This window comes from Vanellus vanellus (assembly GCF_965231255.1).
Source record: "Vanellus vanellus genome assembly, chromosome: 4".
Classification (NCBI taxonomy): Eukaryota; Metazoa; Chordata; class Aves; order Charadriiformes; family Charadriidae; genus Vanellus; species Vanellus vanellus.
Window position 1 is genome coordinate 3,446,732 of NC_138909.1, and position 27,675 is coordinate 3,474,406.

Sequence of the window (27,675 nt, forward strand, 5' to 3'; positions counted from 1 at the left end):
GCAGAGAGCCCCAGCAGTTATTAATGTTGCTGTCACCACCCCGCTGCTGGGTATTTTTCTTTCAGCTGATGGGAACATGGTCCTCGGAAAAGCCCGAGCATCACTTCAGGCTCTGATCGCCTATTTCCTGAAGCGGTTTACCTGAAGGACCATGTCTAATCGAGTGATTATAAGGGCACTGATTTACCTTATCTGGAACTAAACTGATTATTTCTCATACTTTGTGGTATTTAATAGGAGAAAAGGAGGGAGGAGGATGAGGGGAAAAAAGCTCTACCTGATTAGGAGTTCAAGAGCCTATTCTAAGGAGCCATAATAAAACTTAAAAGAATTTGTGATGAGGAAACAAAGTACCCTTTGTTGAAAACAAAAAAAGAAGAGAAAAATCTTCCAGTATCCATAACAGAAACCTATACGCCACCCTCCGCCGCAAACAGACTTAGGTGCTTCAGAAAAAGGCAGCTGACCTCCCAGCAAGAACAAGGATGGTCAGAACAACATATTCTCAACGGCTCTGCGCTCCGAGACAAACAAAGGATTTTAAAGATCAAATTAACATTATGGCCAAGTCATTCATGCAAAGCAAAACTAAACATTAGTAACACTACACGGGAAAACAGACAGTGCTGCAGATGGGTCATGCAAAGAAAAACCTGCACATAAATAGATTTTTTTTTGTGGCTTTTTTTTGCTAATGCCTTTGTTTTTCTCCCCAGAATTTTCACCTTCATCCTTCATTCTTCCATATTTGCTAAAGTTATTTTACTGTGTAGTGGAAAGGAGTACATAACCTCCCTACCCCATACTGAAAAGGTGTAATTCAAACAAGTTCAGCAATTCAAACGTGGCTTTTACTTCCCAAATAAAAAAGCTGTGGTGATGAAGTTATGTAGTCCTTGGAAAGTCTGAACCTAGAGGAAACTGAATGAGTGCATTACGTCCTTTAATGATTGACATGAACTGGATTTCCACTGGAATTAAGAAATAATACATTTTTTGACAAACCACTCCCAAAGTGCCACAGCAACACCGAAATAAATACTGGTTTCCAGCAAGTAATGCCAGGATTAAAACAAATGAAGAATCCTTCTATTACAGCTTCCGCTAAATACTGCTTCCTTTTCTAGTTATTTATTCCAGTCATTATCCAGCATGGATTTTCCTTTCAAGCGGGATATGGCAAGGTTTTTTCTTTGCACACCACTTATAGAGGTCACACACATTTTACAAGATAAAGATTCAGGCAATGAGCTCTTTAATATATTAGGAGAAGCTGACAAACAGAAAGAGCCCTCCCCCAGTTCCTATGAAAGGAGAGGAAATATGTGCCCTTATTCAGAAGTTGCATCCTTTTTTTTTTTTCTTTCTTTCTTTTTTTTTTTTAATAACTGAAATTTATGTGCATCAGCAAACTTTTGGGCATTGTTCTTCCCAAACTAAACTGTTCCTTACGGCCTCATGTTTACTGAAGCCTAAAATTAGAACTGACAGCAATTCACTGCAACAAAGTGGACTTCTTTCCCTGCCTGCCTGTAGCCCGCATCCCATTCACGGCCTCGAAATCCAGGCATCTCTTGACACTCATCTGCCAGGAGAAGAAAAATAGGGCAGGGCTGAGGACTGGCGGCTGCTGCCATGGTCCCGCCGTCTTTCCTGGGGACCTCACCTTGGCACCGCTGGTATTCTCGCTCGTCTTCCTCGCCCGTGTCAGCCTGTGCCGACAGGAGCGCGTCCAGAGCTTGCTTGCACTCCTGCAGCAGCGTGGCCACAGCATTTTGATTATTCATGAAGGCTGATCCCACTCGGCTGTGAATTGGGTGTCCCCGGGTGCACGGTGATCAATTACTTAAGAGAAGACACGGATTCTAAATGAAAAGGATCCCTTCAAGGCTGAGGTACCTGGTGAACAAAGGAGGGGGAAAATGATTAACTAAAGTATCATCAATTATCTGAAAGGCTCAAGCAGGGAGAAATAATAGGGGAAATACATGAAAATACATGACAGCCTCGGAGGACTTTATTAGAGGAGTGTGTGAAATTACTGCAGGGTCTCGGTGACAAACTGTGCGAGGCAAACATCTCAGAGGTGCCAGGGAGAAAGGACAGGCTCTTCAATGGAGCCGTGAAACCCCAAGCAGGGAAGTGACTAGCCAGGCTGTGGCAAAGCCCTTTGCACCTGGGAGGCTCAGGCTGTCGCACACTGTTAGCTGGGATTGAATGGCAGAGCCGTGCGCGCTCTGAACTCGCAGAGGATGCTGCGTGCGTTTACCAGACCACAGGGGCCGTCTCTTTTACCGTGGGGCACAGCAGCACATTGCTCTCTCACCTCCTCTCACACTAGGCCCGCTCCCGCCACATAACACAGCGTCCTACCATGGTTTGGTTGAGGTGATGGAGCAAAAAATGGTCTTTTGAAGGAGCCCACTGGAATGAAAAGTCTTTTTGCTGATGCTGCACAGCATGCAGCAGGAGCTCACCCAGCACAAAGCCACAGGACCACAGGACGAGCGCTGGAGCTGATCACAGCTTCACCAGCTCTGCGACAGACAGAAAGGACTGGGGCTTTCGCCCATCTTATCAAACACACACAAGGCTTGTTTTTGTCACAGCCAGGTCTCCCACAATCAAATCAGGTACTTAGGAAATTGCCAATGGCAATGTAGAAAAAATGCCACAATTTCCATTCCAGGTATCTGGCTCAGCATCTGCCAAAACAGTTGGGCAGCTATCAAAAATGAAGCACAAAAATATTTTGGTTTGGGTTGGTTTTTTTTTTCCCCACCAATTTGGTGACCATCTTGCTTAGAGAACTACTCCCACAGTTTGAAGCAATGTAGTCTGAAACAGCCTCTGTGAAAACACTTCTAGAATTGGGGAAACAGTAAGACTATGAAGGAGGAAGGGGAGTGCAAAGGAACACACACACAGGCACAGTTTGCTCTGCTGACTAGAAACGATGTATATTTTAGCAGCTTAATTTCCAGACAGATTTTTTTTTTTTTCCTTTCTGTTGCAGCTCTGGGATCACCAGATCCCGGAGCTGGTGGCAGATAGCCTGTGTTCTCAACGGCACCAAGTAAGAGCAAGCTGCCAGATTGAAAAGCAGAGGGCAAAAGAGATGCACTCATGCGAAAGCAGAGAGGATCAGAGAGCCTGCCGTGGAAGGGCAGGTGGAGAAGGGCAAATGATGGGATTCATCAGCAAAGAGCCTGGAGGCAGGAACTAGTCAGTGGGGCTGTGACTGACTCTGCAGACAAATGTCAGAAAAAGAAGAAATTTAAAAAGTAGCTGTGAAAAGGAGACCGAGGACAGGAGCACAGGCACGTTAAGAGCAACGGGAGAGCAGGGTGGACAAGCAAAAGACCAGCTAGATGCAGAGCCATGGATAAAAACTTAGGGAAGACTAACACTGTTAAACACCCAACATTTCCTAGCATCTGAGGCTTGGCTTTGTGATCGCAGTGGTGTTCTGCTGGTGTCAATTCTTTCCTTGCAACCCACACCGTGCAGCACCTCAGCAGGGCTTCCTTCTACTCCAGCTGCACTCCAGAGCATGGCATGAGAAGGTCCCGGCACAGTATTCAACCAGCTGCAAAAGCAGACTGTAGTCTTCATGTTCCGGAGGGTACAAACCATCCTCTAGTAGGAATTACAATCCCAGAATAGACTCATAAATATCTTGAGCTGGAGGGGACCCCTAAGGATCATCGAGTCCAACTCCCCACGCCGGGAGTCTCAAGAGTACAGCATCAGACTGAACTCTGCCCAAGTTGATACTTCTAGCTTCCTTTTCTCCAATCACTTTTGTATTCTAAATGCCTTCCTGGGAGAGGATTTGGAGGTGTTTTCAGAAAACAGGTGCACATGCAGGTATCACCACAGTCCAAGAATACAACTCTTAAGCGTGGCAAAGTTAAAAGAAAGCCACAAATGCAGAATTTATAGCTGAAGGCCTCTCCTAGCACTTCTCTCCCTGTGCTGGGACAGGACATTAAGAAACAAAGCAAAAGGAAAACCCAGAAAGGGTTCTCCATCTTTTGAAGCTCCAAGTAAGAGTGAGCAGGGCCACTCCATGCAGGGCAGCATTCTGCAGGGTTTGAGCCAGGTGAGCATAGCTCGGTGCTGGTAATGGGGTGCTGGCATTGCACCCCGTATGCCAAAGGGATGGACCAGGCACAGGGCCCATTCAGGGGCTCTCATCAGGAGCAAAAGGAGACAGAGCAAGAGACAGGGTTGGAAACACAGCTACAGCGTGAAGTCCACCCAGGAGATGGGGCTGAAATATCTGTCACTGACAAAATTAATTAAAAAAAAAAAGTCACCACACTCACGGGATTTGCTCACAGCACAAGGTCCTAGCCCACATATTAGTTCACAAAGGTCCCCTCTCCCTAAGCACCTCCAGGTCAGCAAGGACAGACATCTGAACCTGGTGACCAACACCCAGAAAGCAGACCCTGGGGAAAAAGAGTCCTAGCTCCTACTACCCTGCCAGGACTAGAAAAGCTGATCCAGTTGCTGGTTATCCATCAGAGAACAGAAAAGCAGCCCCCTCTGCTACAATCACAGCAACACACCTACGCTAGTGTTGCTTGCTCCGTTAACTGCACTGACATCTGCTAATTGATTTATCTGATTACCCAGCCCTGTGGGAAGGAGTGTGCAGCCGTCCCACGAGTACCTCCCAGGTTGGAATGAAGCATCCCTGCCATCTGGCCCTGACTCCTTTCCTTTGTGTAATTGATTTCTCAAAAATCTCGTTTTCCTGGGAGTCCCCATATAGTCCGCACACATACACACATATCTCAGACCCACTGTGAACACCAGTCCGACCGAGCAGAGGAGGCTGCTTCAAGAGCACGCAGAAGCATGCTGGAGAAAGCCTTCCACCTCACAGCCCTGGTAAATATACGTTCATAAACACAATTTTCTCTGAAGATGCACTAAAGCAAACAAGTGCTGGGATACTTGCCGTCACAAAAAGTAACATGGCATTAAGAGCATCCAAGGGAGCTTACAGACATGCTCCAACTTATCTATGTTGCAGCCCAGAGCTGAAAATTAAGTCTTTTACACCCAGCTGGAGGGCTGCAGTCTGGAAGATCACCTTGGGTCCTTACCGTAAGCAGGAGGGCCCCGTGGCTTTGCGAGCCACATAGACTGCCAGTCTCACAAAGAACTGACGGGGCTTAGCAGGGAAGCTTAAATTAGTGTAGAAGTACAGCACTTGGCTTCCTAGGATTGTAAAGATTTAACTCACCAGGAAACTGCCAGATCTATAACAGTGATATATGAATGTCAGCAAGCGAGAAATTTTCCTTCAAGTACATTTTTCCAAAGAACTGAATAAACAGCAAGGACGCTTAGAGTAATAAATAATGATTTACAACAGCAGCGACAACAAAGTGCTGGAACCATATAGAAAAGCGCAATAAACTGTACATTAGTTCTCAGAAGGAAGATAGCCTTTTGAGACCCATCACTAGGGGCAATGACTCGCATCATAAAATCAGCTTAAAATGCACCAAAGAGCTTTAAACTATAGCAGCATCCTTTACACAGACGCCACTTTGTAAGTTGTGTTTTGCGACAGCTGTAGCATCGAATGACAGCTGGGAGACGAAAATAACCAAGCACGCAGCTTACAGACCTGGGGCAAACACAGGACCTGAGACTAAAGCTGAACAGCAGAACCAGCAAAAACTTCAGGGGCCTTTAGAACCTTCTCAATGCTTATTAATTAGATTTCTTAAAGTACCATTAAATCCTAACAAACAGTACTTTAAGTGATAAAAATTGCAGCTTGGTATGTTGCAAAACCATCTAGACAAAAATGCTTTCTAAGGACGCACTAATAAATGCTGTAGCTATCACTTTCAAAACACATAATAAAAACAATTTTGCATCGCATTGAGGACCTAAGGATTTTTTGGTCACAGCTCCTTTACTCTGGCTTTGGGCACAGAGTGTTTTGAAACGGTTGATGTGGTTGTTAGACACTTTAAAACAGAAATGATGAAAATAAAAAAAAAATCTGTGCCACTTCTGGTTGGAGTCCAGATTAAAATAACTTCTTACAACAAATATAATGAAAAAAATAATGACAAAGGTCTCAGGGGATGAGAAAGTATATTTCTGTGGTTGCCCTCTAATCAGAGCTGGGGTTCAGAACAAGAGGGAGGGAGAGATCGGGTGAGCTACAGTGAAATGATCTTTTTAACAAGGAATGGGACATACTGTGACATTTCAGAGCCCTTGGGCTAGAAGACCAAAAGATCTGTCAAGAGAAAATAATTTTAAGTCCTGTTGTGGATAGAAGGAAGCCTGGGAGTCAATCTAGCTAGTTTAAGGCCACAATTAGCTTTGGAGGCTTTAAGCAAAAGAAGATGTAATTGCCGCGTTCAAACTTCAAATACGGCAAGCATAACAAGCATTGGTTTCTCAGACACCACCATTTGGGAAATTTTCCACAGCATTATGGTCCTGAAACACAAATTAGAGACTGCCAGACCTTTTCTCTCTGAAAATATATTATCCTAATTTTCATCTTATTCAGGCTACCCTCCAGTTCCAGGGAGACTAATGAAGAGGAAGCAAAGACCTGATGAGTTCCATGTGGAGACTACATTTATGGATTAATCCCAACAGGGAGCAAATAAACCTTATTCCCAGAGCTCTCAGTTGGGACTCAACACAATCAATCGAGGAATGGATAGTTATTTATGACTGAGGCTGTTTTGACTTTCAAATAAACATTTTAATTATTTTAAGTGCTACACTGGAACTTAGAATCTGAGCCCTGTTTTCATTTTGATGCCTTGTTCTCCTCCCTCCTAATCCCAAACCACTCCGGTCATTATGATACCGTGCAAATGATACTGATTTTCATGCCGACAACATTTGAAAGTGTTTGCCAAGGTAAAATCCACTGGCTGCACAAACTAGGGAAAAGGAAGGAGGAAACAGGAGGAGGATCCTTCTGAGCAGAGCCAGTATAAACGAAAGGAACACCCACAAACTACACCGGGCCTAAAGAAGCAGAGGCGCCCAACTCTGAAACCCCCTCGTAATCTTGTTGGCACGCCCTGATCCATCGTGGTGTGCTACTTTGCCTGCTTTCACAAGAAATTCTCATAACCAAAGTACTTAAGAGTGTTTCTTTTTTGACAGCTATTTTTTAATTCAAGTTTCTGCACCATTTACACTTCTAGCTTTTCATTCTGGTCTAATTCAACAGGCTTTCCCGTACACTCCAGCCACGCCAAGGCCATGTGGCAGGACAGCATTTTTCATGCGCGCTGGAGCAGGAATCCTTGGTGCCAACTCTGTGAAATCCGGTTTCCTTGTTCTAATCGAGTAATTAACTGCGCAACACGAAGCCTGCACGCAGCGGCTCATGGCATACCATGGCCTATCCACACGTAGCTTCACTCAGGTCAGTGAAGCTACATTAATTTTGGAGGGAGCTTTTTAAGCTGGTATAGTCTCTTGCTAAATAAGGAGGACAGGGGTGAAATCATGGCACGGAGGCAGTGCTGGATCTATTCCTGCTGCACCCCCTCCTGCAGCTGCTCAAGTTATGGTCTCATCTTCACTCCATATTATATTTTGTCTCCCTTTGCTTTCTGTAGGGAGACTGATAACATTGCAAAAGATTGTCCCTAGAAGAGCGATTGAACACCGAGACTGGTATTTTTTCTTCAGCAGGTAACAGGAAGCACACACACCGCACGGCACCCTCAGCTGCTCTTCCTCTTGCGGATTTGCACACAAGCTTTCTGGAGTCCTTCCCACTGCACATATCAAAAATAACAGGCTCAACTTTATTTTCAGATTTGGCAGCTTGAGAGGGGGAAAAAAAAAAAAAAAAAACACATAAAAAGAAAACATGCTTACGATAATTTAGCAAAGTTTGTGGTGATTTGAGTTAATATCTTCTTCCACAGAAAGCAAATTCAGTTTCCTGCCTATTTCAATGCACACATGCTTGGTTTTCCTAGAGCATTTACCTTTCTTTTCAGTACACGGAGGCTTTGCCACATGAAAGAGAAAAGATGGTTTAAAGGAAAAAAAAAAAAAAAAAAATCAACACAATTTGCTAGGGGGTCTATTTATTTAGTTAGTTAGTTTACTTCTCTGGCTTAAAGATTAGATGTTTTCTTTTGGTAAAGCTGGATATACCAACTGGCATTGGCTGTATTAAAATAAGGAAGAACCTCAATCAAAAAGCCTCTCCTAAGGCAAGCTTTCTTGTTAATATGCACCAACATGAAAGGCTTTCTTTTCATCCTATACAACTACAGTGTGTGTAAATTGCAGGGGGCTCATTGGCATAAATCTTGGCTGTGACCTCTGAGGTAAACTGGATTTACATTACTTTCTGACAAGAATTAAATGAAGGCCTTGTGGATATATGAACAGCCTTCTAGACTGCAACAGATGGGCATGAATGTGCTCCCTAGGCAAACTATCAGTGACATCTGTGTCCTCCAAATTCTGGTGGTCTCAGCCAATTAGCAGGCAAAAGGGGGGGGAAAAAAAAAAAAAAAAAGGAAAAAAAAAGCCAGCCTCTGCACAGCTACCCCAGCCAGAGCTGAAGCAGAAGTGCTTCTGTTTAGAAATGGGATCAAGAACAGCCTCCAGCAGCAAGGAGGTGGTTAGCCAGCTGGGTATAATACGAAGGTAACGTTACAGAAGAAGCTGAAGTAATTAGGTAGAACAGATATTAATATTAATACAGAACAAATCCCAGCCTCAGCTAAGCCTGAATAAGGCTGGTATAATGGGCTACCATGATGGATTTACACTGCTATAGGAAAGAACAGAGTTTTGTCAGTCCTAAAAAGCAAAGGAAGGGTCAAAGTGAAGCCCGGTGCCTGACGCAGCTAAGGCAGGTGTCGCAAAAGTCCGGCTCTTGATCCGGATTCAAACCTCCACCACATCCTGCTCTCCCTGCAGCGGTCCGAACCAAGAACCCGAAGAGAAACTCTGCCTGTGCAGACCTTAGGAATCATAGAATATATCAATCATAGAATATATCTATCAGGATCATCAAGCCCAACACCAAGCACGCCTCCTCAGGTGGATGGGGTTGGGTAAGCAACATACTCAACTGCTGCTGCACCTGCCTGCTCCAAAGCTGAGCTCAGGGCTTTGTGGAAGAGCATTTAAGTTGCAAACACACCGGGATGAGCTTTTCTGGTTTTGTTTGTTAGAATGAGGTTTGGGATTTCTCAGTGCAGCACAGACACAAAAAAGAACTTCAGTAAAGTTACTCCTATTAAAAAAAAAAAAAAAAAAAGCTCCAGAGCTTGACTTCAAAGCTACTCTTAACCAGAAAAGGTCATTTTCCAGCACTTTGGTAGGGGCAGTCAGGGTGTATGGTCTCAGGGGGCTGGCGATCACCCATAGAAAGCCATATAACCCAAAACCACAGGGCAACTGCGGAACTGCGCACTGCGTGGAGCTGGGAGAAGGGGGTACTGGGGGAGTCAAAACTGATCACCGAACTACACAAACTCCAGTTTGCTAAATGCTCACTGCCTGACATTCATGTTTTCAGGCCGTTCAGTTACACTAAAGGAGTGACCCAGACAAATACAAAATTTACAATAAGCCATTCCTTATGAAATATATTCTGTCTCCTGGTTTTTAAGCGAGCTCTACACAGCCCTCCCTTGGCAGGAGCAGGCCAAACCTCTGGCTAAAACCAGAGCTGTAACAGAGTCAGCACCGGGTGCTGAACAAAAGCACCTGTTGTTTTGCCCTGGTCATGACTTTTCAGAGAGGCCATTTGGGCACTTTCCCCTCACCACTACTGCTATCTCATGTACTTCTAGGGGATGCAAAAAAGGGAATAATTGAGGGGCCGATCAATAAATTTAAAAGTTCTAAAAAAAAAAAAAAAAAAAAAAAAAAAAAAGAAAGACATAATGAATTTGGTACAGCACATATTTTTAGATCAAAGATGCCTTTGAAGTGACAAACCCTTAATCCATAAACTACTGAAGCACTTCCTTTCTCTCCCAAACTACTTGTTGTCAAATAAAATGGAAGTTAAGGAAATTATCTTTATCTGAAAATGGCCAAAAGAAGCCATCACCTAATGACAGCCTTGTCAAAATGACAATTGGGGAAATTGTTAGGAAGGGGAGGCCTGACACTGGAGGAATAAGCTTGCTGTTTGCTCTAATCTGGTCAGGCAGGCCCCACACAATTCCAGTCAGCTTGCTGTGTGAAACAGCTAAGTCTTTGTCAATGCGAGCAGGGGCTGGAAAGACCTCTCTTTCATGAATATGTATCACCACCCTCCACGTCTACAGAAAAAACCCCTTCCAAACAGCAAAAATAAAAAATAATAATAAAAAAAAAAAACACACACAAAAAACCCACAAACCACCAACCTATCCACCACCATAAAAAATAAATCCCAGAACAACAAAATCCTAAGATATGGAGCTGTGCAGAGAGAAAAAACTACTAAGTAATGAAAGCGCACGTTTTGGAAACAGAGCCAGAGGGACCTTCTTCCCAAAGGCTTTCTTTGGACTTTTATTCCCCAGCAGACTGGGATGAGGCACTTCAAGTCCTCACTTGTAATACACAACAGCAGAATGGCCCATCGGGGTATATAATGTCAACCCCTGCATTTTATATCTAGCATTTGTCTGAATGTGCTGTCTGGGCATCAAACCCCAGGCCACGAATATACACCGCTGGGCTGGTGAGACGGAGCCTCACGTGAATGCCTGCTTACTCGTGCGAGGAGGAAAGCACCCAGAGCAGGTCTAAATACTTCCATGGGCAAAGGTTTCAAGTCCAGGCACCGAGTCAGCTTCGTATCAGGGTAACAAATTTCCTGTGAAGCTTACAAATACATGACATGAAAAATAAAGATGATTCTAGGTTTAATAAACTAAATACAGCGCATTAATACAGTAAGAAAGGGTTCCTTTACATGCAACAAGCACAACGCTTTCAGAAGCGGCCAGTGATTTCCCAGTGCTCCCACTAAAACTATTATCTGAGAGATGTTCACCACCTTCTGCAAATAAAATCCTTCACAACATCTGAAGTCAGATAGTTTGAATCATGGGTCCCATTGAAGTTTAGGGGCTTTTTTTTACATCTATACAATAACAAACTTCAAGCAAAGTTGCTTGACAAAAAGAGACTGTCATAAAACTGGAGAGCCAAATCACACCTACTAGACTGCCAACTGAGGCTGATGTACAGACAGAAAGTGCCTTAAAAAGATGAAATGGCTCAGAAATACAGGTCAGAAATATTATGTCTCTGCAGGACTGATGCTGAAACTCTTATAAGCCCAAACATGGTGTTTAAAGCAATGGAAGGGCAGACGGGGAGAGAATGCAGGATCAAACCAAGCCTACACCTGCTGCAGGAAAACACAAATGAGGATATTTTAAGATTTTGTCTCTATTGGAGAGCTATGACATCGTTAAAGCATTAAACACTGTTTGAAAAGTTACCATCAAATGTTTGTTGTTTTCTTTTTAACTTTGCTTGTAAAACTGCAAACTAGATCTTAATTTACTATAGAGAGCTTGTGGTGATATTACAAACTTCAGTTTTTCTCCAAGTAACAAAAAATTATGAAAGTTCGACTTCCAGCAGAGATATCAAGACAATGCCCAATTTTGAGGTTTACAATATTATGCAATGTTTGCTGTAGACATTTCCATTTCATTAGCATATTCTACTTTACACGAAATCCAGCAATGAATGCTGTCCCTGATCTAAGGCTAATCCTCTTTAAAGAGCTACAGGCTATATTACATGTGGCCACAGCCACAGTGATGCCATGGCTGAATCACTTTGAAGCCTATTGAACAGTGTTCCCTTGTGAGACTATACACAGAGCCATAAACCAACGCTCCCTACTCTGTGAAATCCTACTGTTTTCATCACCGAGAGTTTCTGTAAGGGACAGACCCTCCCCAGTCCCAAGCACGGGGCTGCACAAGAGGGAAGAGATATGCGACTGCCTTCACCACCTCTCGACACCAGTTTACAACCCGAGCCTATACGCCTATCGTTTCTAAACAAACACCATCAGGCAGCAACTGCTCCAAGGAAGGGTTACCGGAACAATAAAAGGTAAAGATAAACCAGGCACCTGCTTCCTTGGGCGAATTCTCTCTCTCACAGTCCAACAAGGCTTCCGAAAAACAGGAGGCTCAATCTGAAAGGGGGACAGCCAATATAACCTGGACCGAGACACAAGATGCCAAAGTGAGAGTATTTATTGAAACGTGGTTCCCTCCTGTTCTCTCCTTCTGCCTCTATTCCACCTTAGATCCCTTTCTGTGGAAAGGCTGACATTTATTTCAGCAAGGTTCACGTATATTTCAGGTCTATATCTTGGTCACTTAGTCTTAGGATGCCACCTAGAAAACAAGAGTGATACTGAATTGATTCACTAGAAACTACAATTAAAGCCTACATCCAAAGAAAACAGATAGTGTTGTATTGTGCCAGTAAGCTCCACAACATAAAGACGTCGCAGGTAGAGTAGCTCAGGACACGATCATATATATCTTTAAAAAACAAAACAATACAAGAAAAGGGTCATGTACCTCCAAGGCAGGCTGCATCTCTCACAGCTGGGTGCCCTTAAACACTATAAACTGAGATAATGGAATAGAGTTTTCATTGCCACGCAGCACAGACTGTGGAATCTTTAACACCTTAACATCTATACAAATTCATAGGGGAAAAAAAACAAACAAACAAATGCTGTATTTGCTGGTCCTGCTATGTATCAGCAAAAGACAGTTCCTTTTAGTGCTTATCTTTAACTCTTCAAAGCAACTTTTTTTGTTCAATTACTGCTTTTGAAGGAGCTGGAAAGGCCTGTTTTGTTCAGTCTGCGTTGTACACATGAAATTATCTCCATCAAAATGGTGTCAAGTCAGACAGAGTGAGCAGATTCGGTGTCTACAGTAAAATCTCTGTCCCGGTGAAAGGAACATTTAAGCTCCTTGCTATCAAAATAGCACCTCATCCAAAATGTTGATAAACTAACACATGTAGAATTGCTACTATATACCTAGGAGACACGACCACATCATCCCTCGTGTGGTGAATGTAAAGAAGTACAGAGATGGTGTTTTGGAGGCTATTCCAAAGTGGGCTGAATTCTTGAAGCTTCTGCTTTCAGCCAAACCATTTCATTAATTTTCACAGTTTGTATACTCCGATGGATTTGCCTCAGAGCAGGAGGAAACAGATTTTTTTTTTTAATGCAGCAAAAAGATTTTATCATTGTCAATTCCCAATACAGTATTTAAAATACTTGCCACTAGCCAAATTACGTATTGTGATGCCTTTGATTACTGCTGGTATCTGGCCACTTTGAGAAAGCGCACCTTCCTCAGTTTAGCACTTTAAAAGAGGTAATAGCCAAGAGCAGAGAAAATCAAAATGAAACACAAGGGTTATGACTTAAGGAGAACATACCTCTACAGTTCTTGCTGTTGGTGTCTTAATGGTCACAGTTGATCAGTGGGATTAATAAAGGTTGATAAACCCTCACTTGATGGTTGTAATACACCGGTTCAAGCCTTCTCTTGTTCAGATCTTCAACGTGAGATTTGATGTTAAAGATGGAGCTTCCACTCCCTGGCAATGCCCTCTGTTGCACAGAACTCAAGTCAAAGTGTCATGCTGTGTGCTGGGCTACCCACAGCAACGCAGACTTCTCTCAAGCAACCCTTGATAAGGTCCAGTTTCATACAGCTTGTGAATCTGACAAGGTAAAAAACTGAGATATCATGAAGATATCATAGGCCATATGTAGGAAGTTCACAGACTATCTGTAGGGGGAAAGAAATCACACATGAATCGCATACTTGCTGGAAGCAATTACAGAAGCAAAAGCCTTATCTGTACGCCAAGTATTTTCTCTTTCTAGTTTAAGTTCCACAAAACAACAAATGTAGGGAGATGTATATTCCAGCTACAACTGTAGTGACGTACAACTAGAGGAGCAAAACTTCAACCTGTAAATGACCTCCACATACAAAGGTGGGAGATGACCACCTAATAACTGAAAGCTGGAGTCGTGGTTATTGGTAAACAAAGAGAACTCCAGCAGGGCTCACCAACAAAGACCCCACAGCTTTCTAACTTTTATTAGAAGACACAGGGGAATGCTGCGAGCACAGTTACAATCAGCAGCTGTGCACAGACTACTCATCCCCGACATGTTTCTAAGTTGCACAAATTATTTTTTCGTTTTCAGCTCTGCTGAAATTCATTTGGATACTCTTCTCAGAGAAACGTGATGCTCCAACACGCTTAAGAATCCAGGCTTTGTTCCAACTTAAGAAAAAGACAACAGCGAAGAGCTATCAATTTTTCTTCTGTATCAGGGCTTACAGATGATTTACTTTTCATTTTGAGCAAGACGCAAGCACCTGCTCTATAGCACTGAACCTCCCTGATTCTTCTTTTTCCGCTTCTTGTCCCATGAAAGCTGGAATTACAGGAGCTTCTTTCCCACCAAGCTGCAGGAGCCTTCCTCCAAAGATATAGCTGTCAATAAGAAGGGGCTCCAAGTCCCAAGGAACACCTCCACCTCTTCCCACACTGTCCCCGCTGTGCTTTCTTTTTCTAGCCCTGGATCTCTACCAGCTACTTATAGCAAGGGCAGCCATCCTTTCAACAAAACAAGAAGGGAAGTGCTGAGGATCCACTACTGGGTCTTGCTGCATGATGCCAACAGACAGATCAGTCTGTTCCACCTCTCAGTCTCTTCCTGGTGTTTATTTCCTTGCTGCCCCACAACTGCATGGTTTCACTTGTCCTGTAAGTCACTCCACAGGTGTCCAGTGCAAAAGCAGACCGGGGAGAAAATAGAAATAAGGGCAGTGGGATGGCTGAAAGGGAGAGAACCCACACGGAGGAAGAAAGGCCCCAGAGAAAAAACAAAGGGTGGAAGGAGCAACAGAGGGGGTAGGAAGAACAATCAGGAGGATGGTGAGAGGGAAGAACAACAGACAGCAAGCCGGGCAGGGAGATGGATCTGAGACAGCAGACTGGCAAGAAAGAAGCCAAGGGGAGAAACCAGAGGGGTTCAGGAGGGGGACCAAGGGCAGACTGTGATGGAGAAAGGGGGGGGGGGGGAGATAACTTGGAGAGGGGCATAAACGAAGTCCCTCTTGTAAGAAATAGTACTCTTCACTAGTCAAGGTGAGCTTCCTCATCAGTTTATTCAGGTGAGATGAGATGGGAAATGGAAGAGTTCTTTTTCCTGAGTAAATGAGGAGCAAAGAAGTAAACAAACAGAGGGAACTGTGCCATCTCTTCTTTCTTTGGAAGACCTCCTCTCTGCTTCATGGAGTGGAGTTGTTCTTGGCATTGGGATCTAAAAGTTCAGTGAATGCACCTCCTTCCCATGCATCTCCTCCCTCTCACACTGAGATCCAGCTGAGTATCTTGCTTTATCTTTGGAATACATGTGTCTTTGAGAAGGACCCATTTATTTTCTGTTAGAACATGAGGCACTTGGTTGCTATACAGCAGTAATAACTCATTGCGGAACCTAGCTACAGGTCGTTGCGTACTCCGTTACACCTTTCCCAAACAAACTCTTGAAAATTACTGCTGCCGTTACTACATTTCACTTACAAGTACCACAACAGCTCTTGCAGTATCAAAATTAAGTTTCTGACTAAAAAACCACAAACCACCAAAACCAAAACAACAAACCAAAACCCACACAAATGAAAACAAAACCTACAAAACCCCAAAAACCCCAAAACAAGCGGTGGCTCCCCATGTCTGGTCACACATTGCCACCTACTGGCTCCCGCCCCTGTACCCTCAACAGCGCTAAGGCGCTTCAGGTCCAGAGACGGGCTGTGAAGCAGAGAGGAAGAGCAGCTGGAGGGCACAGGTTGGTATTTGAACCCAACACGCATGTTACAGGTGTAGGCAGTGAATATTATTATATCTTAGCTGTGCCTACGCACAAGCAAACACGTCCACCAGCCTGGATTTTATGGCTCTAAAGCTGCAATCAGCAGTCTTTCCGCTAACCTCACTTAACAACAGAGGCTGCACTTCGCATCTTTCACACGCATGACGTGGAAACACAAGCGCATTGCTTATGTCCCCTTGTGGCGAGATGCCAACCGTGCAGAAAAATGGCATCTCTACTTATTTACCTTAAAACCAAACCCCAAGGCATTCAAATCCAACACAACTATTTCTAACGCGAAGTTTGACATGAGAGATATCACTGGGTCACAGCATCTGCTTCAGTATTCACACAATGGCACCACTGACAAGCTGTACCAGGGAGCAGGAAAGCCAATAACCAAAAAAAAAAAAGGCCACCAGAAAACCACAGAAGTCATACTTGCACAACATTTACAAGTGCAGACACCCTTTACACCTGCATCTGTCCTGTCACACAGCTGGCAAACCTAAGCACTACATCCATACTTTTGATAACCACATGTAAAGTCTGGCCTTAGGAGGCAAAGCACAGAACTGCGGTGAAATCTCAGCACTGCTGATATCAGGGCAGACTTGGTGTTGACCAACAGGATAAGGAGATTTTCATCACATTAATTTAAATAGCAGAGAGAAATAGAAAGGTTTTTTAGGGTTTGTTAAAGCATAGGGAAGAAGCTCAGAAAGGAAGATTTCATGTTGAGTCATTCAGAAAGAATTAGCTGGAAGACCAAATATCCAAAAACACTCCTACCACTCACTGGCCCAGAATACACCTTCTAGAAACCTTCTGACCTACCATGAACTTCCCAGAGAAAGAAAGAAACACACTGGCCCTCGCTGACTCAGATTTTCAAGGCCAATCATGACTGAAAGCCATGTAACAGTTCCCAGTATCTTTCCATTTTCCAGATTTGCCTATTAAAGCTCTGGAGTTATCTGAAGCCTTAATGAATCATTTGTTAGAAAAACAACACACCACCACAGCCAAGCTGAAACCACCTCAGTCTTTCAGCCTATGCATTAAAAATACTTAATTAGCCCAAACGTCTAGCATCTCTAACGTGACCAATAGTTACACAGAGAAGCCACACTGGGCATACGTAAGCAGGAAACATCCGTTTAAAGTAACAAGCATGACTTTTCCCTGGCCTTCCTCCTCTCCAGAGGTTGGCAAGGCAACCAATACAGGTGTCTGAAAGCCAGCCAGCTAGAAGGCAACTTGAAAGGAGTGGTTCTGTTCCACCTTTATTCATACCCCACGAGGTCTTCATAACGCAGGGGAATGGCATGTGCCACCGGCTTTGCAGTCCAGTGTGCGAAGGCTCAAATTTCCATCACCTCGATTATCCGTTGGATAACTCCAGGGATGCCAGAGTCACGCTCCAGAAAGGAAAAAGCACATCTAGGGAAAGTCACAACCCCAGGGGAGGAAAGGGTTACGCAGACACCACCAAACAGGAGAGCAGCAAGAGCAACAAGGTTAGCATTGACATCAGCTCTCCTGGCCCGAGTCCCAGCAGCTTGCTCACCACGCAGTGCAGCTCAGCTCTATAAAGCTTTACACGTTTACTTGCAGTTTCACTTTTGACCAAAGAAATTTCATTAAAAAACAAGAAGCTATTGTAATACAGGAATGAATTCTAGTAAACCACATAACCATTTTAGCAGGAAAAAACCCACAAGCACAGAGCACCTGAATTTTTTTTTCTCATATGGGGCAAACCTGGAGTTGTTTTCCCGAAGCCAGCAGCATTTCAACCAGTTAGAAACTTACAGAAGACAGAGGGAGTAAATCCAGTTTCTGTCCTCTTCTGTACAAAATCACACAGAGCTATATTTAAGTTATAAACTAATAAGGAATATGCAGTTAATATGACGTTACATCATCCTAGGAAATAAAGAAAGAATACTTACATACCTCAATAGGTACAAGTATGGTAATAGTCCTATCAGAAAAGCTCTCTTGCAGTCCGGGAATCAGGCTGCTTCCGGAACTGAAGGGCTGATGGGAATTACAGCCATCAACAGATGCAATAAACGGCACCATTGCACAACTCTGGCTCTTCCAGAAGACAGCAAAGTGCTTTCGTGTGAGCACACACGCCCAGCCCTGCCTGCTGCAGGAACAGCATTCTGCTAAGGGACGCACTTGGAAGAATCTGTTTTCGTCCTCTGTTTTTCAACGTGATTCCTTGCTAAACACAGTCTAACCCCTTTTTTTTCTGATCTAAGGGGAGAAGGCCACAGGCAGCAGATGTATTAGCCCATGTACAGATAAAAGCTATTCTACAAGAACTACAAAGAAATTTATCAACCCAGCAGTAATTTACCTGTTTGTTGAATAAATAAAAGGAACCTGCAAATGAAAAATCATTTATGTGAACCAACACAGTATGCCACTGCCCATGCCAAAGCAATCAAACCTACAGTACTTATCGAGGCACAACACCTTGCTAGTCACAACACTGTACAAGCACAGGCAAGGGATGATAACAACTATCTTGGAGTCAGACTGAGATGAAATTGTTTGGATTTTTTTTTCCTGTGCTCTGCCTCTTGTTCTGTGCTTGGGAGTAATCTTGCCTAGTAAGAGTAACAAAGCAACTGAATGAAGAGAGAATTGCTCATTTTTTTTCCTACCAGATGGCAGGGCTGTCTCAGGATTTCTAGTAAACTGGGAAGTTTTCAGCTCAGCTTAGATCAGCAGCCAAAGAAAGATTTTTTTTTTTCCCCAAAGGCAGTGTAATGAAGCTGAACCGTTGCTTAATGCAAATATCCAAATATTTTAAGACACTCGATTTAAGAATATTGTCACTCAATGGTTATGCTTATAACGTGCTGCTTACTGAAGTCTTTTAACACTTCAAAGTGTTAATTTGTGGTTGGAGGGTGAAACTGAAATTATTTTGCCTGGAATCAGAGCCTGCACATTCTGCATCATACCCTTGACAGCGCTGTGCCAACTGGTTTGAGTAAGTCATTCCCCAGCCCGAGATTTTTAGACACCCACACACAACCCCATAAAGAACTGAGGCTTTTTTTTTTTCTTTTTTTTTTTTTTTTTTCGTTTTCCTTCCTCCCCCCTCTCCCTTCCGGCTTGTTGGAAAAATAACCCGAAGTTCACCCTCCGGTCCAAGGCGGCTCCAGCCCCCCCACCGCCCACAGGACGGCCCTCCGCCACCACCTTCCCCCACGGCCAGCCCCCGCCCCGCCAGCGGGAGGGCCCTGCCGCCGCCGCCACCGGCCGTTCCCCCGCCTTCCCGCCGAGGTACCGGGCGGTGGAGGAGCCGGTGGAAGCCGCATCCCGCCCCGCAGGAGGGAAGGCGGCCGGAGGCGCCGCCCGCCCCGCAGGTGAGGGGGAAGCCGGGGAAGGTGGGGGGGGTCCTCGGGTAGGGGGACACCGGGGAGGCGGGATGGCGGGCGGGGGCGACCCGGGGCTGAGCAGAGCCTGAATGTCAGCGAGCCGAGGGCCGATATACACCTTAGAGAGCACACCATGGCGTCGGGGGGGCAAACAGGCCAACTGTCCTCGCCGAAGGCAGCTGGAAAGCGATAGTTAAACACTAAACCGTTTATGTTTTGGTTTGCAAAAGCAAATTGGCAGAGCTCCCTGAGCAGTTAAGTTGTAGATCAAGGGTTGTTCCTAACACCTCGTGTCATTCCCCTGTCGCTAAAATCAGGGATAATGCTGTTGGGAGAAGGGAAAGAGGTTAAAAACGAATAAAAATAAATAAATCACACTTCGTTTGATTCAAATTACAGTACAGAACAGCAGTGCAGTGGGCTACCTTTCAGTTGCAGAAGTCTGGATGTAAGCATAGAAAGTGTCCTTCTCCGTGGATTTCTCTGAAATCCGTCTCCTGTCCAAAACAATCTAGTAAATAGAAACTCCTTTCGTATTTACGTGAAAGTACATCCAGTCCGGCCTCAGTAAACCCTCACTAAGGGCAGGACGGGGCAGGTGAGCTGGGGATGCCAGAGGTGGCACACAAGCAGGCCATGAGTAGACAGCGGGGTCTGCAGGAATGGCTGAAGCAAGCGGTGGCCCTTCTTCCCCCTCCCTAATTAACAACTGTAGCCATTTGTAAACTTCTTCATCAACATGTGATTAAAGCCAACACGCTGCATTGATCCAATACATGGTTGTATACACCGCAGATTTCCCAAAATGTATTCCTGTGTTTTGCCCAGTCCCGATGCATTTCAGAAACCAATTAAGGAAGCTACTAACGGAAGCAGAACACCCTTTTAAAAAGTTGGTATCACATTCAGCCCAAGTCTCCAGACAGAAAACTTCCTCTGCGGGCCAATCTGCCAACTCAGTGATAATGACTTGGTTTTCCCCTTTAACCGAAGCCACATCTCAAATAACATCTCGCATCCTCTTAACTGGGGCGCACCAGCGAAGGGCAGAGCTAAGTGCAGAAAGAGACCGGCTGTCCTCCGGCTCACAGAGCCGCCTCCAGCTCCTGAGGTGAGGAAGACGAGGAGGAGGGGGACGGATACTAATGCCGCCGCAGCCTGTCTTGCAGATGGCAAAGGAATAACCTGCCATCGGGGCATCTCGCTGGGCTTCAGTCAAAAGCACAAGATAATATTTCCTAGTTTGTTTTGAAGTGGGCAACTTGAAATTCTCCATTTCTCTAATCACCCAAGCCTGGTAGAAGCGCTGTGGTAGCCTACTTGAGTAAGCAAGCTGAGGTTGCTAAACTACCACATCACAACTCTTGCTGAATAAGTATAAGATATAAGAGGGAAGGTATAGAAATAAGAAGGAAGCGATTTTGAGGCTTCATGCAGAAAAGTTAACGCACTGATATACCACCATTCGCTGTGCTTGGAGTTTACGGGCAGTGGTATAATTTAGCCTTAAAAGAACACAAGTCAGAATACTTAACTGTAGTGGTGATTCACCTCCCCATAATAAAAACCAGATTAAATTGTAAGCTGCTTTTCAGCATCATTCACTGACTGGAGCTGGTGAGAAAGCTCAGGATCGGTGTGTGACATGTCAGGAACTTACTGCAGCCTAGAAGAAGAAACATGACAAACATCTGCACTATGCGATTCGTGTTTCTCTGGTGAGATACTGAGAGCTCATCCTCTGGTTCCTACTTTCAGTAGCCTTTTCCGTCTTTAGACGAAGTTTCAGTGCAGGAGAACGCTGGCCTTGCGTGTATGGGGGACCAGATCACGGTGTCTCCTGAGGCGTCTCGGTTTTTATTTGGATGCACTGCAGTCGCTCAGACTTTGGAACAGAATTTAGTTCATAAGCAAGTGCCTCTGTGCTGCACGTGAGAAGCTTAGCACACCAAAACCCCACAGAAGTTATTTGTTATTTTTAGCCTAGTTAAGTACTTCTGCAGCAGATAGCTGGGATTTTTCCAATAGGCAACAGGGAAATACCTAGAGTTGGGGACAATTCCCCCTTTAGGTCTCGCTGATATTCCAGCTTTTGCATTCCTTTTACATAGTGTCACCTCAGTGACTTCTAAATGCTTCATAAAAGAGGTAAATTCTGAATAAAATGCCAAAGAGGGCTTTATATACATTTGAAACAGTCAGATTGCATTTGTAAGAGTTGTTTGCCTGAGAGTGGAGATTCAGGCTAGATATTAGGAAGAAATTCTTGACTGTGAGTGTGGTGAGCCCCTGGCTCAGGTTGCCCAGAGAAACTGTGGCTGCCCCATCCCTGGAGGTGTTCAAGGCCAGGCTGGATTGGGCTTTGGGCAACCTGGGCTGATGGGAGTTGTCCCTGCCCAGGGCAGGCGGGTTTGAACTGGATGACCTTTAAGGTCCCTCCCAACCTAAATCATTCCATGATTCTGCCTTCCAGCCAAAGGACTCCACTGTAAAACAGAGCACACAGGCCCAGACAGCACTGCTTCATGCTGCATTTTAAGTCCATAAAGTAAACCTTACTGTCACTGTTAAGTAACCTGCTTCTTGCAAAGATAAATCTACCTGTGAGGTCCTCATGAAGACCTAGTTGGTGACAATTTACAGTCATGGGTGTTTTGCAGAGTTCTGAAGTGCTGGGCAGCCATTGCAGCAGAGGCGAGACTGATGGCTGGGAAGATGTCAGCCCAGAGCAATCAGCCGCTTTGGTGGGGTCTACCCAGCAAGTCTTTGGCAAAGTGGCGGGAAGTGATGGTTGCCGTGGACTGGGGAGGCTCAACTCCCACTTCTTTGTTCCAGTGGTTTCATTACATTTACTGTCAGCCAATTTGCTATGAATTATATACAGTCACTATACAATAGTATATGAACTGTTTTAATGCCACATTTTTAAAGCCAATTTTTTGGGGAGGGTATGACAGTGATTTCATGCTGTGACTTTACTTTCTTGTAGTTCCGAGGACTCGTTGCATCATGGCCTCTTTTGAAGAAGCTGGAACTGAAGAAACAGTAACATGTCTCCACATGACCTTTTACCATCCTTGCCAAGATGACAAGATGATGTTTCGTTGCTTGAATTTCTGTAAGCGAGAACAGGTCAGGGCAGATGAAATGCCCAAGTTCGGCCGGGATTCTAGTGTCTGCCATTATAACTTAATGGATACTCGTGTTTCTCGGATTCAGTTTGCATTGCAGTTTTATAGAAAACTGAACAGCTCAGAGTTTTGTTTTGAGATCAAGAACATGAGCAAGAAAACAAAACTGATCGTGGACCAAACAGAACTGGGTTACTTAAACAAAATCGACTTGCCATGTAAGTGCATCATTTGTTTTGGGGACTACCAGATCTTAGCAGAGATGGAAGAAGGGGAGTCTATGGATTATTTTGAGACTCACTTACACTTGGCTGAAGTGCCAATCTTACAAGAAAGACGCCTGCCATCACTGCAACCTATACCAGAAAATGGCTTTTCTTCTTCCTTGTTTCCTTCCGAAGGCAAAAGCCCCATGGAGACTGATGAAAACGAGTCATGCTAGCGGGGAAACGGAGGCTGGATCAGATGTTGATCATTTGAAACCTGCACAACTTCCCAATGGAAGGCTTTCACCTCAGTCCACTGTTCTTGGTGGCTCTCACCGCTGCACTTCAGTCTTCTCACTTGTTTTCAGCACAGGTGTACCAGAACATACTTTGTTCAACAGAAACAGATTCCTGCCGCTGTCTTCACCAGGGCATCACTGTTTGCCGCATGAACGTGTGGGTGAGAGAGGACCACTCAAATCCACCGTAGCAGATTCAATTCAAGAACTGAACCACGTGCCTTGAAGGTATATTTAACAGGCATTACTATAGAGCATGCAGTGTTTTAGCCCCAGCGCCGGTTAGCTAAGTAAGGACATAGCATCTCTCTGCATTTGTTATACTTTGTGCTTTGCTTTTGACGTGAAATTCCAAACAGTATTTTCAAGCCTAGGTTGTATCTTCCCAGATTGTACAGCTTAGAAACACTGTCAGCATAGTTTTTCACTGCTTTTATTAACTTTGCAGCAAGATTTTTATTCTCTTCTTAAAATTAATTAAAATATATATTTTTTTGCACGTTAACTACTTTTGCTTGTGAATATAGATAAACATGCAGTGTCAGCGATCATGGTATGTAAAAATCCAGATAAGTTTTGGAATAAAAGCATTTGGTTACCTAGTAAGGACTTGCTGCCTTCTACAACTACAGTCCAAAGCTCTTACGGGGAATAAAATTATTTCCAGGACAATCCAGATAAGAAATTTTCACTGGCACTATTCTGCACTTTCTAAAAGTGGCTTTGCTCCAGGATAACTCGCTGAAAGTATTTTAGTCAACTCTTTTCTACCTCTACCCCCCACCCCAAACTCTCACAAGTTTTGTTTTCAAACCGGCCAATCCAGCCCAAACCACAACAATTTCGCAGGTTATTTCGGTTAACTTTTTCTTTGCTAGGGGCTCAGATTTTCATTGACACTTGTTTTTTGGCAAGTGTTTTAGTTTGCTTGAAAGACACACTGGCAAGAATCCGAACAGAGCATATAAGTGTTACCCATCTTACTGTCCCTAAACATTAGGATGCATTTCAGCATTAATCATTGCAAGAAAACCAGAATTATAACCGAGGGGAGGAATTACACAATGTAACCTGAGATTAGGGCAAACAACCACAAGTGAGAGAAAGTCACGGGAGAAGCAGCAAAACTCAAACACAGGCTTACGGAGGATTTCATTTGTCTGATCTCATCCTTGCCAAAAAAATACCTCGTTCCCCCATTTTCTACGCTTTGAACCAGGCTCTGGTACTTACTTAGTTTTTATAGTCTTTGGCCTAGACGTGCGAGTCAGCCTCTGTCACACACCCAGCCCCACAGCTCAACAAAACAAACCTGAGCAGGCATCACCGTGTCACCAGAGACGGTGCTACTGCTTGCAGGTTTCCAGTAGTTGTTGGCTGCTCGGCTTTTATATGCTTTTGACCCGAGTCTTCCTACTCTTTAATTAGACAGAGCGGCCAATACCTGCAAATGCAAACTGTCTAGAAAAAGAGAGCAAGATGCAAATATAATCTGAAACAAGCTCTTACATATACAAGCTTTTACATTAAAGCAGCCTCTCATAAAACACATGGGATTTCTTATGTTCACCCATTTGGCTCGTATGGGAGGGAAGAAGGACCACTAGCTTCACATTCCCAGTAAACAGCTCTCTTCCTACTAGTCCTCTTAAATTATTACAGATTACATGCAAGTTCTTGTTCTGTACTGCTTTGGGCTTAAAAAACAGGTTGCTAATACTACCACTAAGCAGTACTGTCATGAAATTTCTATTCGCTGGCCCCATCACATAGGATGTTAACTTACAGCACTGATCACATTAATTGCTTATACTTCCTGAGCTATTACTGAAGAAAAAGTGACAACCCCAATCTCAAATTTTCAAGTGCAATATAGAAATAGAAGTATTAAAAACTCTATTTACCAGAGAAAAATCTTCCATCTGGTCTGCAGAGTTCAGAGTGCTGCATCTCAGTAGATTTTGTATTCACTCTGCACAGAGGGGCTCAACGGACAGACCGGCACATTCCTTAGGCACATCTCCAGGAACTAGGAAAAAACCTTGAGAATGGGAAAAAAAAACAAAACAAAACAAAACAAAAAACCAAACAGCTTAATGGTTTCCAAACACTAATAATTTCTACAACTATATTTACCTGGGGTAAGAATCAACCCCAAAATATACGATCCCATCGCTGTATTGATTTGACCAGCAGAGGTTAGTTTGACTGAAGAATAGTTGTTTCAGGATAGGTATACCAGAACATACTTCATTTGCCAGAAAAAAAAAATCTGCTTCTGCCTCCCCCCACCCCAAGGCTTCCAATAATCCTACACTGCTAACTTAATTGTTAGAAATACTACACATAGAAAGATAGCTAGCATTTTTTGTAAGTTTTTGCTTGGCTGAGCTATCCTAACATTCATAATTATGGAATAGTAAAAGACAATGCCGAAACACCCAATTTTATGCTTAACCAAGTAACTCTGAACAGACTGTCCAAATATTCATGTCAAGTGATTTCATATTCCACAATAGCCCAATTTTAGCATAGAAACATATGTATAACCAGTAAATGAACAACTTCGTACCCTGCAGTTAAAAATAAGAATTTCCTATTAAAACACAGTATTTCAGGCACAATCAGCTAAGTCAACTCAGATGCTGCACTAGCTCAGACAGACGCGAAGACAGGGAGGCTGCTTGCATTACACAAGGAGGGTTATCATACCTTTGAAGTATGAGGGTACAGCTGCTCGTTTCTGATAGAAGGGCTCCACGCTCCAAGTTCCTTAAGTCCTCTGCTACCACAGCTTGTTAGAGCTTCCAAAGTAACAGGTCTCAAGAAGGGATGCTATGGAATTCAGTAGTTAAGGACACAGCTAATTATTTATTAAAACCTTCCTTAGTTAGCTGATGCATAAGCAATTTTGCGTAACATTTTAACAATTCATCTTCACACACTGCTTTCACTATGGATGACATGGCAGCCCCAAAACCAGCAATAGGTAAAACATTGCCAAAGATAAGACTGGCTGAAAATTTTAATGACTTTTAAATTTGTACAGATATGCATTTTACAGTACTGTTGAATTGTTTCACATGACCTGTTTATATAATCTTTCAAATTTCTTAAATTTCTGCAAATAGTGACCATAATTTCTTAAGTCACTGAGTGTGGTGCACTGAACTCCGAAAAGCAGAACGCTAATTAACCATGGCTATGGAACATGCCCATCACAGTAAAAGCCTTCAGCTGGAGTCAGCTTCCTTTTTCCCCTAAGTGCTTGCTCATTCTACAAGCAGGACTATCAGCTAGTTTACCTCCTCGAAGCACCGTCAGGACAAGTTAACCTCATGTTCACTGGTCAGGAAAAGTAGTGACCACTGTAAGTTACAGTTTCAGCAGGTAAAAAACGTGTTATTTACATGTTGAGAAAGTTGCCTTCATTCCCATAGGAATATATTATACAAATAAACGTTCAGAAGTTACACACTAGTAGCTTATGCCAAACCAAAAATATACAATTTGATGCGTACAAATTTTTAAAGCTTATTACAGGCATTGCAAAAGGAGAATATAACATTAAAATATTTTCAGTGACATAGCTACGATTTAAATTAAAAAATGGAATGTTATCAACAAGATTAATCTGTTCATTACTGTTGGTATTTGTACATATTTAATCCAAATGTGCAGTATTTTTGTTCAAGTTACCACGAAGAGGACCACACTGCAGTGACCCTTCTATTATGTACAGGCTCAGATGATCTAAAACAGTGACACAACTTTCCCCGACAAATTCAGTTCTTCTGAGGATGCAGATTTACTACATAACACAGCGTGTCACTTCTACTCTGCAATGGTCAAGTTACATCCCGTCCCCCTTTTTTCCAAGGAAAAACAAGACAGCTACACAGAACAGTAGAATGGCTTTACTGAAACTCTGGGGAAAGCTTGAGCTCTACAAGTGTTTTGCATGTTCTCTTCAGGGAGCTTTTTCTTTTTTTAAAAAGAATAACTTGCATTAAATATCGGGGGGGGGGGGGGGGGACGGACTACACAATGCATTACATCAGATTTGCAGTAACTGAACACCTCCTTGAATTTCAGTCCATATTCGCAGTATTAACAATCCAGTTTAGAGGCACAGGAAAGCTAAAGCACTTAAACACACTTTTGGAATTTGAACTTTTTTTTTTTTTTTTTCTTTTTAAAATGCAGATGTAGGAATTCAGTCTTTAGGTTCTTGTTCTTCCCACCCCACCAGGAGAGCAATCATCCCTCCCCCAGTTTGCTCAGAGAATGTTGTTTTTCAATAATTGTTTCAGTCGAGCTGAATTACATGTTTTACACAGCTAAAGAATTTTAAGGCCCGTGTCGTAACAGATGTTGGTCTGTTCTCAGGGTTGGGAAATCAAGACTTTGGTCCTCCCAGTTCTCCAGTAGATACTGGTTAACATGTCCAGTTTGACACATAAAGAATTTTTATAGTTGTTTTTCTATCTAGCACACACTTACTAAGTCTGGCACGTTATACAAGACAATATCTTACCTAACCTGATGATTTATACTATGTTTATTGAGGTTAACTGTGCTTAGCAGAAAGTAATAAAAAAATAAAAATAAACAGAAAGAGGACAACGCAAAGCTAGGAAAATAAGCTAGACAGGGAAAAACTGCAATTTACCACGTGTGGTATTGGTT

The 27,675-nt window shown here is 43.5% G+C and overlaps 2 protein-coding genes across 2 annotated transcripts in view; one reads left to right on the plus strand and one right to left on the minus strand.

The window, feature by feature from the left end:
• The window catches only part of ALPK1 (alpha kinase 1), a gene marked incomplete at its 5' end in the record, with an annotated part of 30,169 nt that extends 28,382 nt beyond the window's left edge, over nt 1-1,787 (minus strand). The window contains one exon of the mRNA XM_082482065.1: nt 1,667-1,787. Within this exon, the coding sequence (XP_082338191.1) occupies nt 1,667-1,787 (121 nt within the window). The remainder of the gene's footprint in view (nt 1-1,666) is intronic.
• A 17,377-nt stretch (nt 1,788-19,164) lies between these two features.
• Nucleotides 19,165-23,327, plus strand: TIFA (TRAF interacting protein with forkhead associated domain). Its single transcript, XM_082482811.1, has 2 exons — nt 19,165-19,338; nt 22,340-23,327. Exon 2 carries the CDS (start codon nt 22,360-22,362, stop codon nt 22,921-22,923), a length of 564 nt encoding a protein of 187 aa, XP_082338937.1. The 5' UTR covers nt 19,165-19,338; nt 22,340-22,359; the 3' UTR covers nt 22,924-23,327.
• The last annotated feature ends 4,348 nt before the right edge of the window (nt 23,328-27,675 follow it).

What these genes read in the sequence shown, in the direction of transcription:
- TIFA (XM_082482811.1), top strand. Translation starts at nt 22,360, where the DNA reads ATGGCCTCTTTTGAAGAAGCTGGAACTGAAGAAACAGTAACATGTCTC.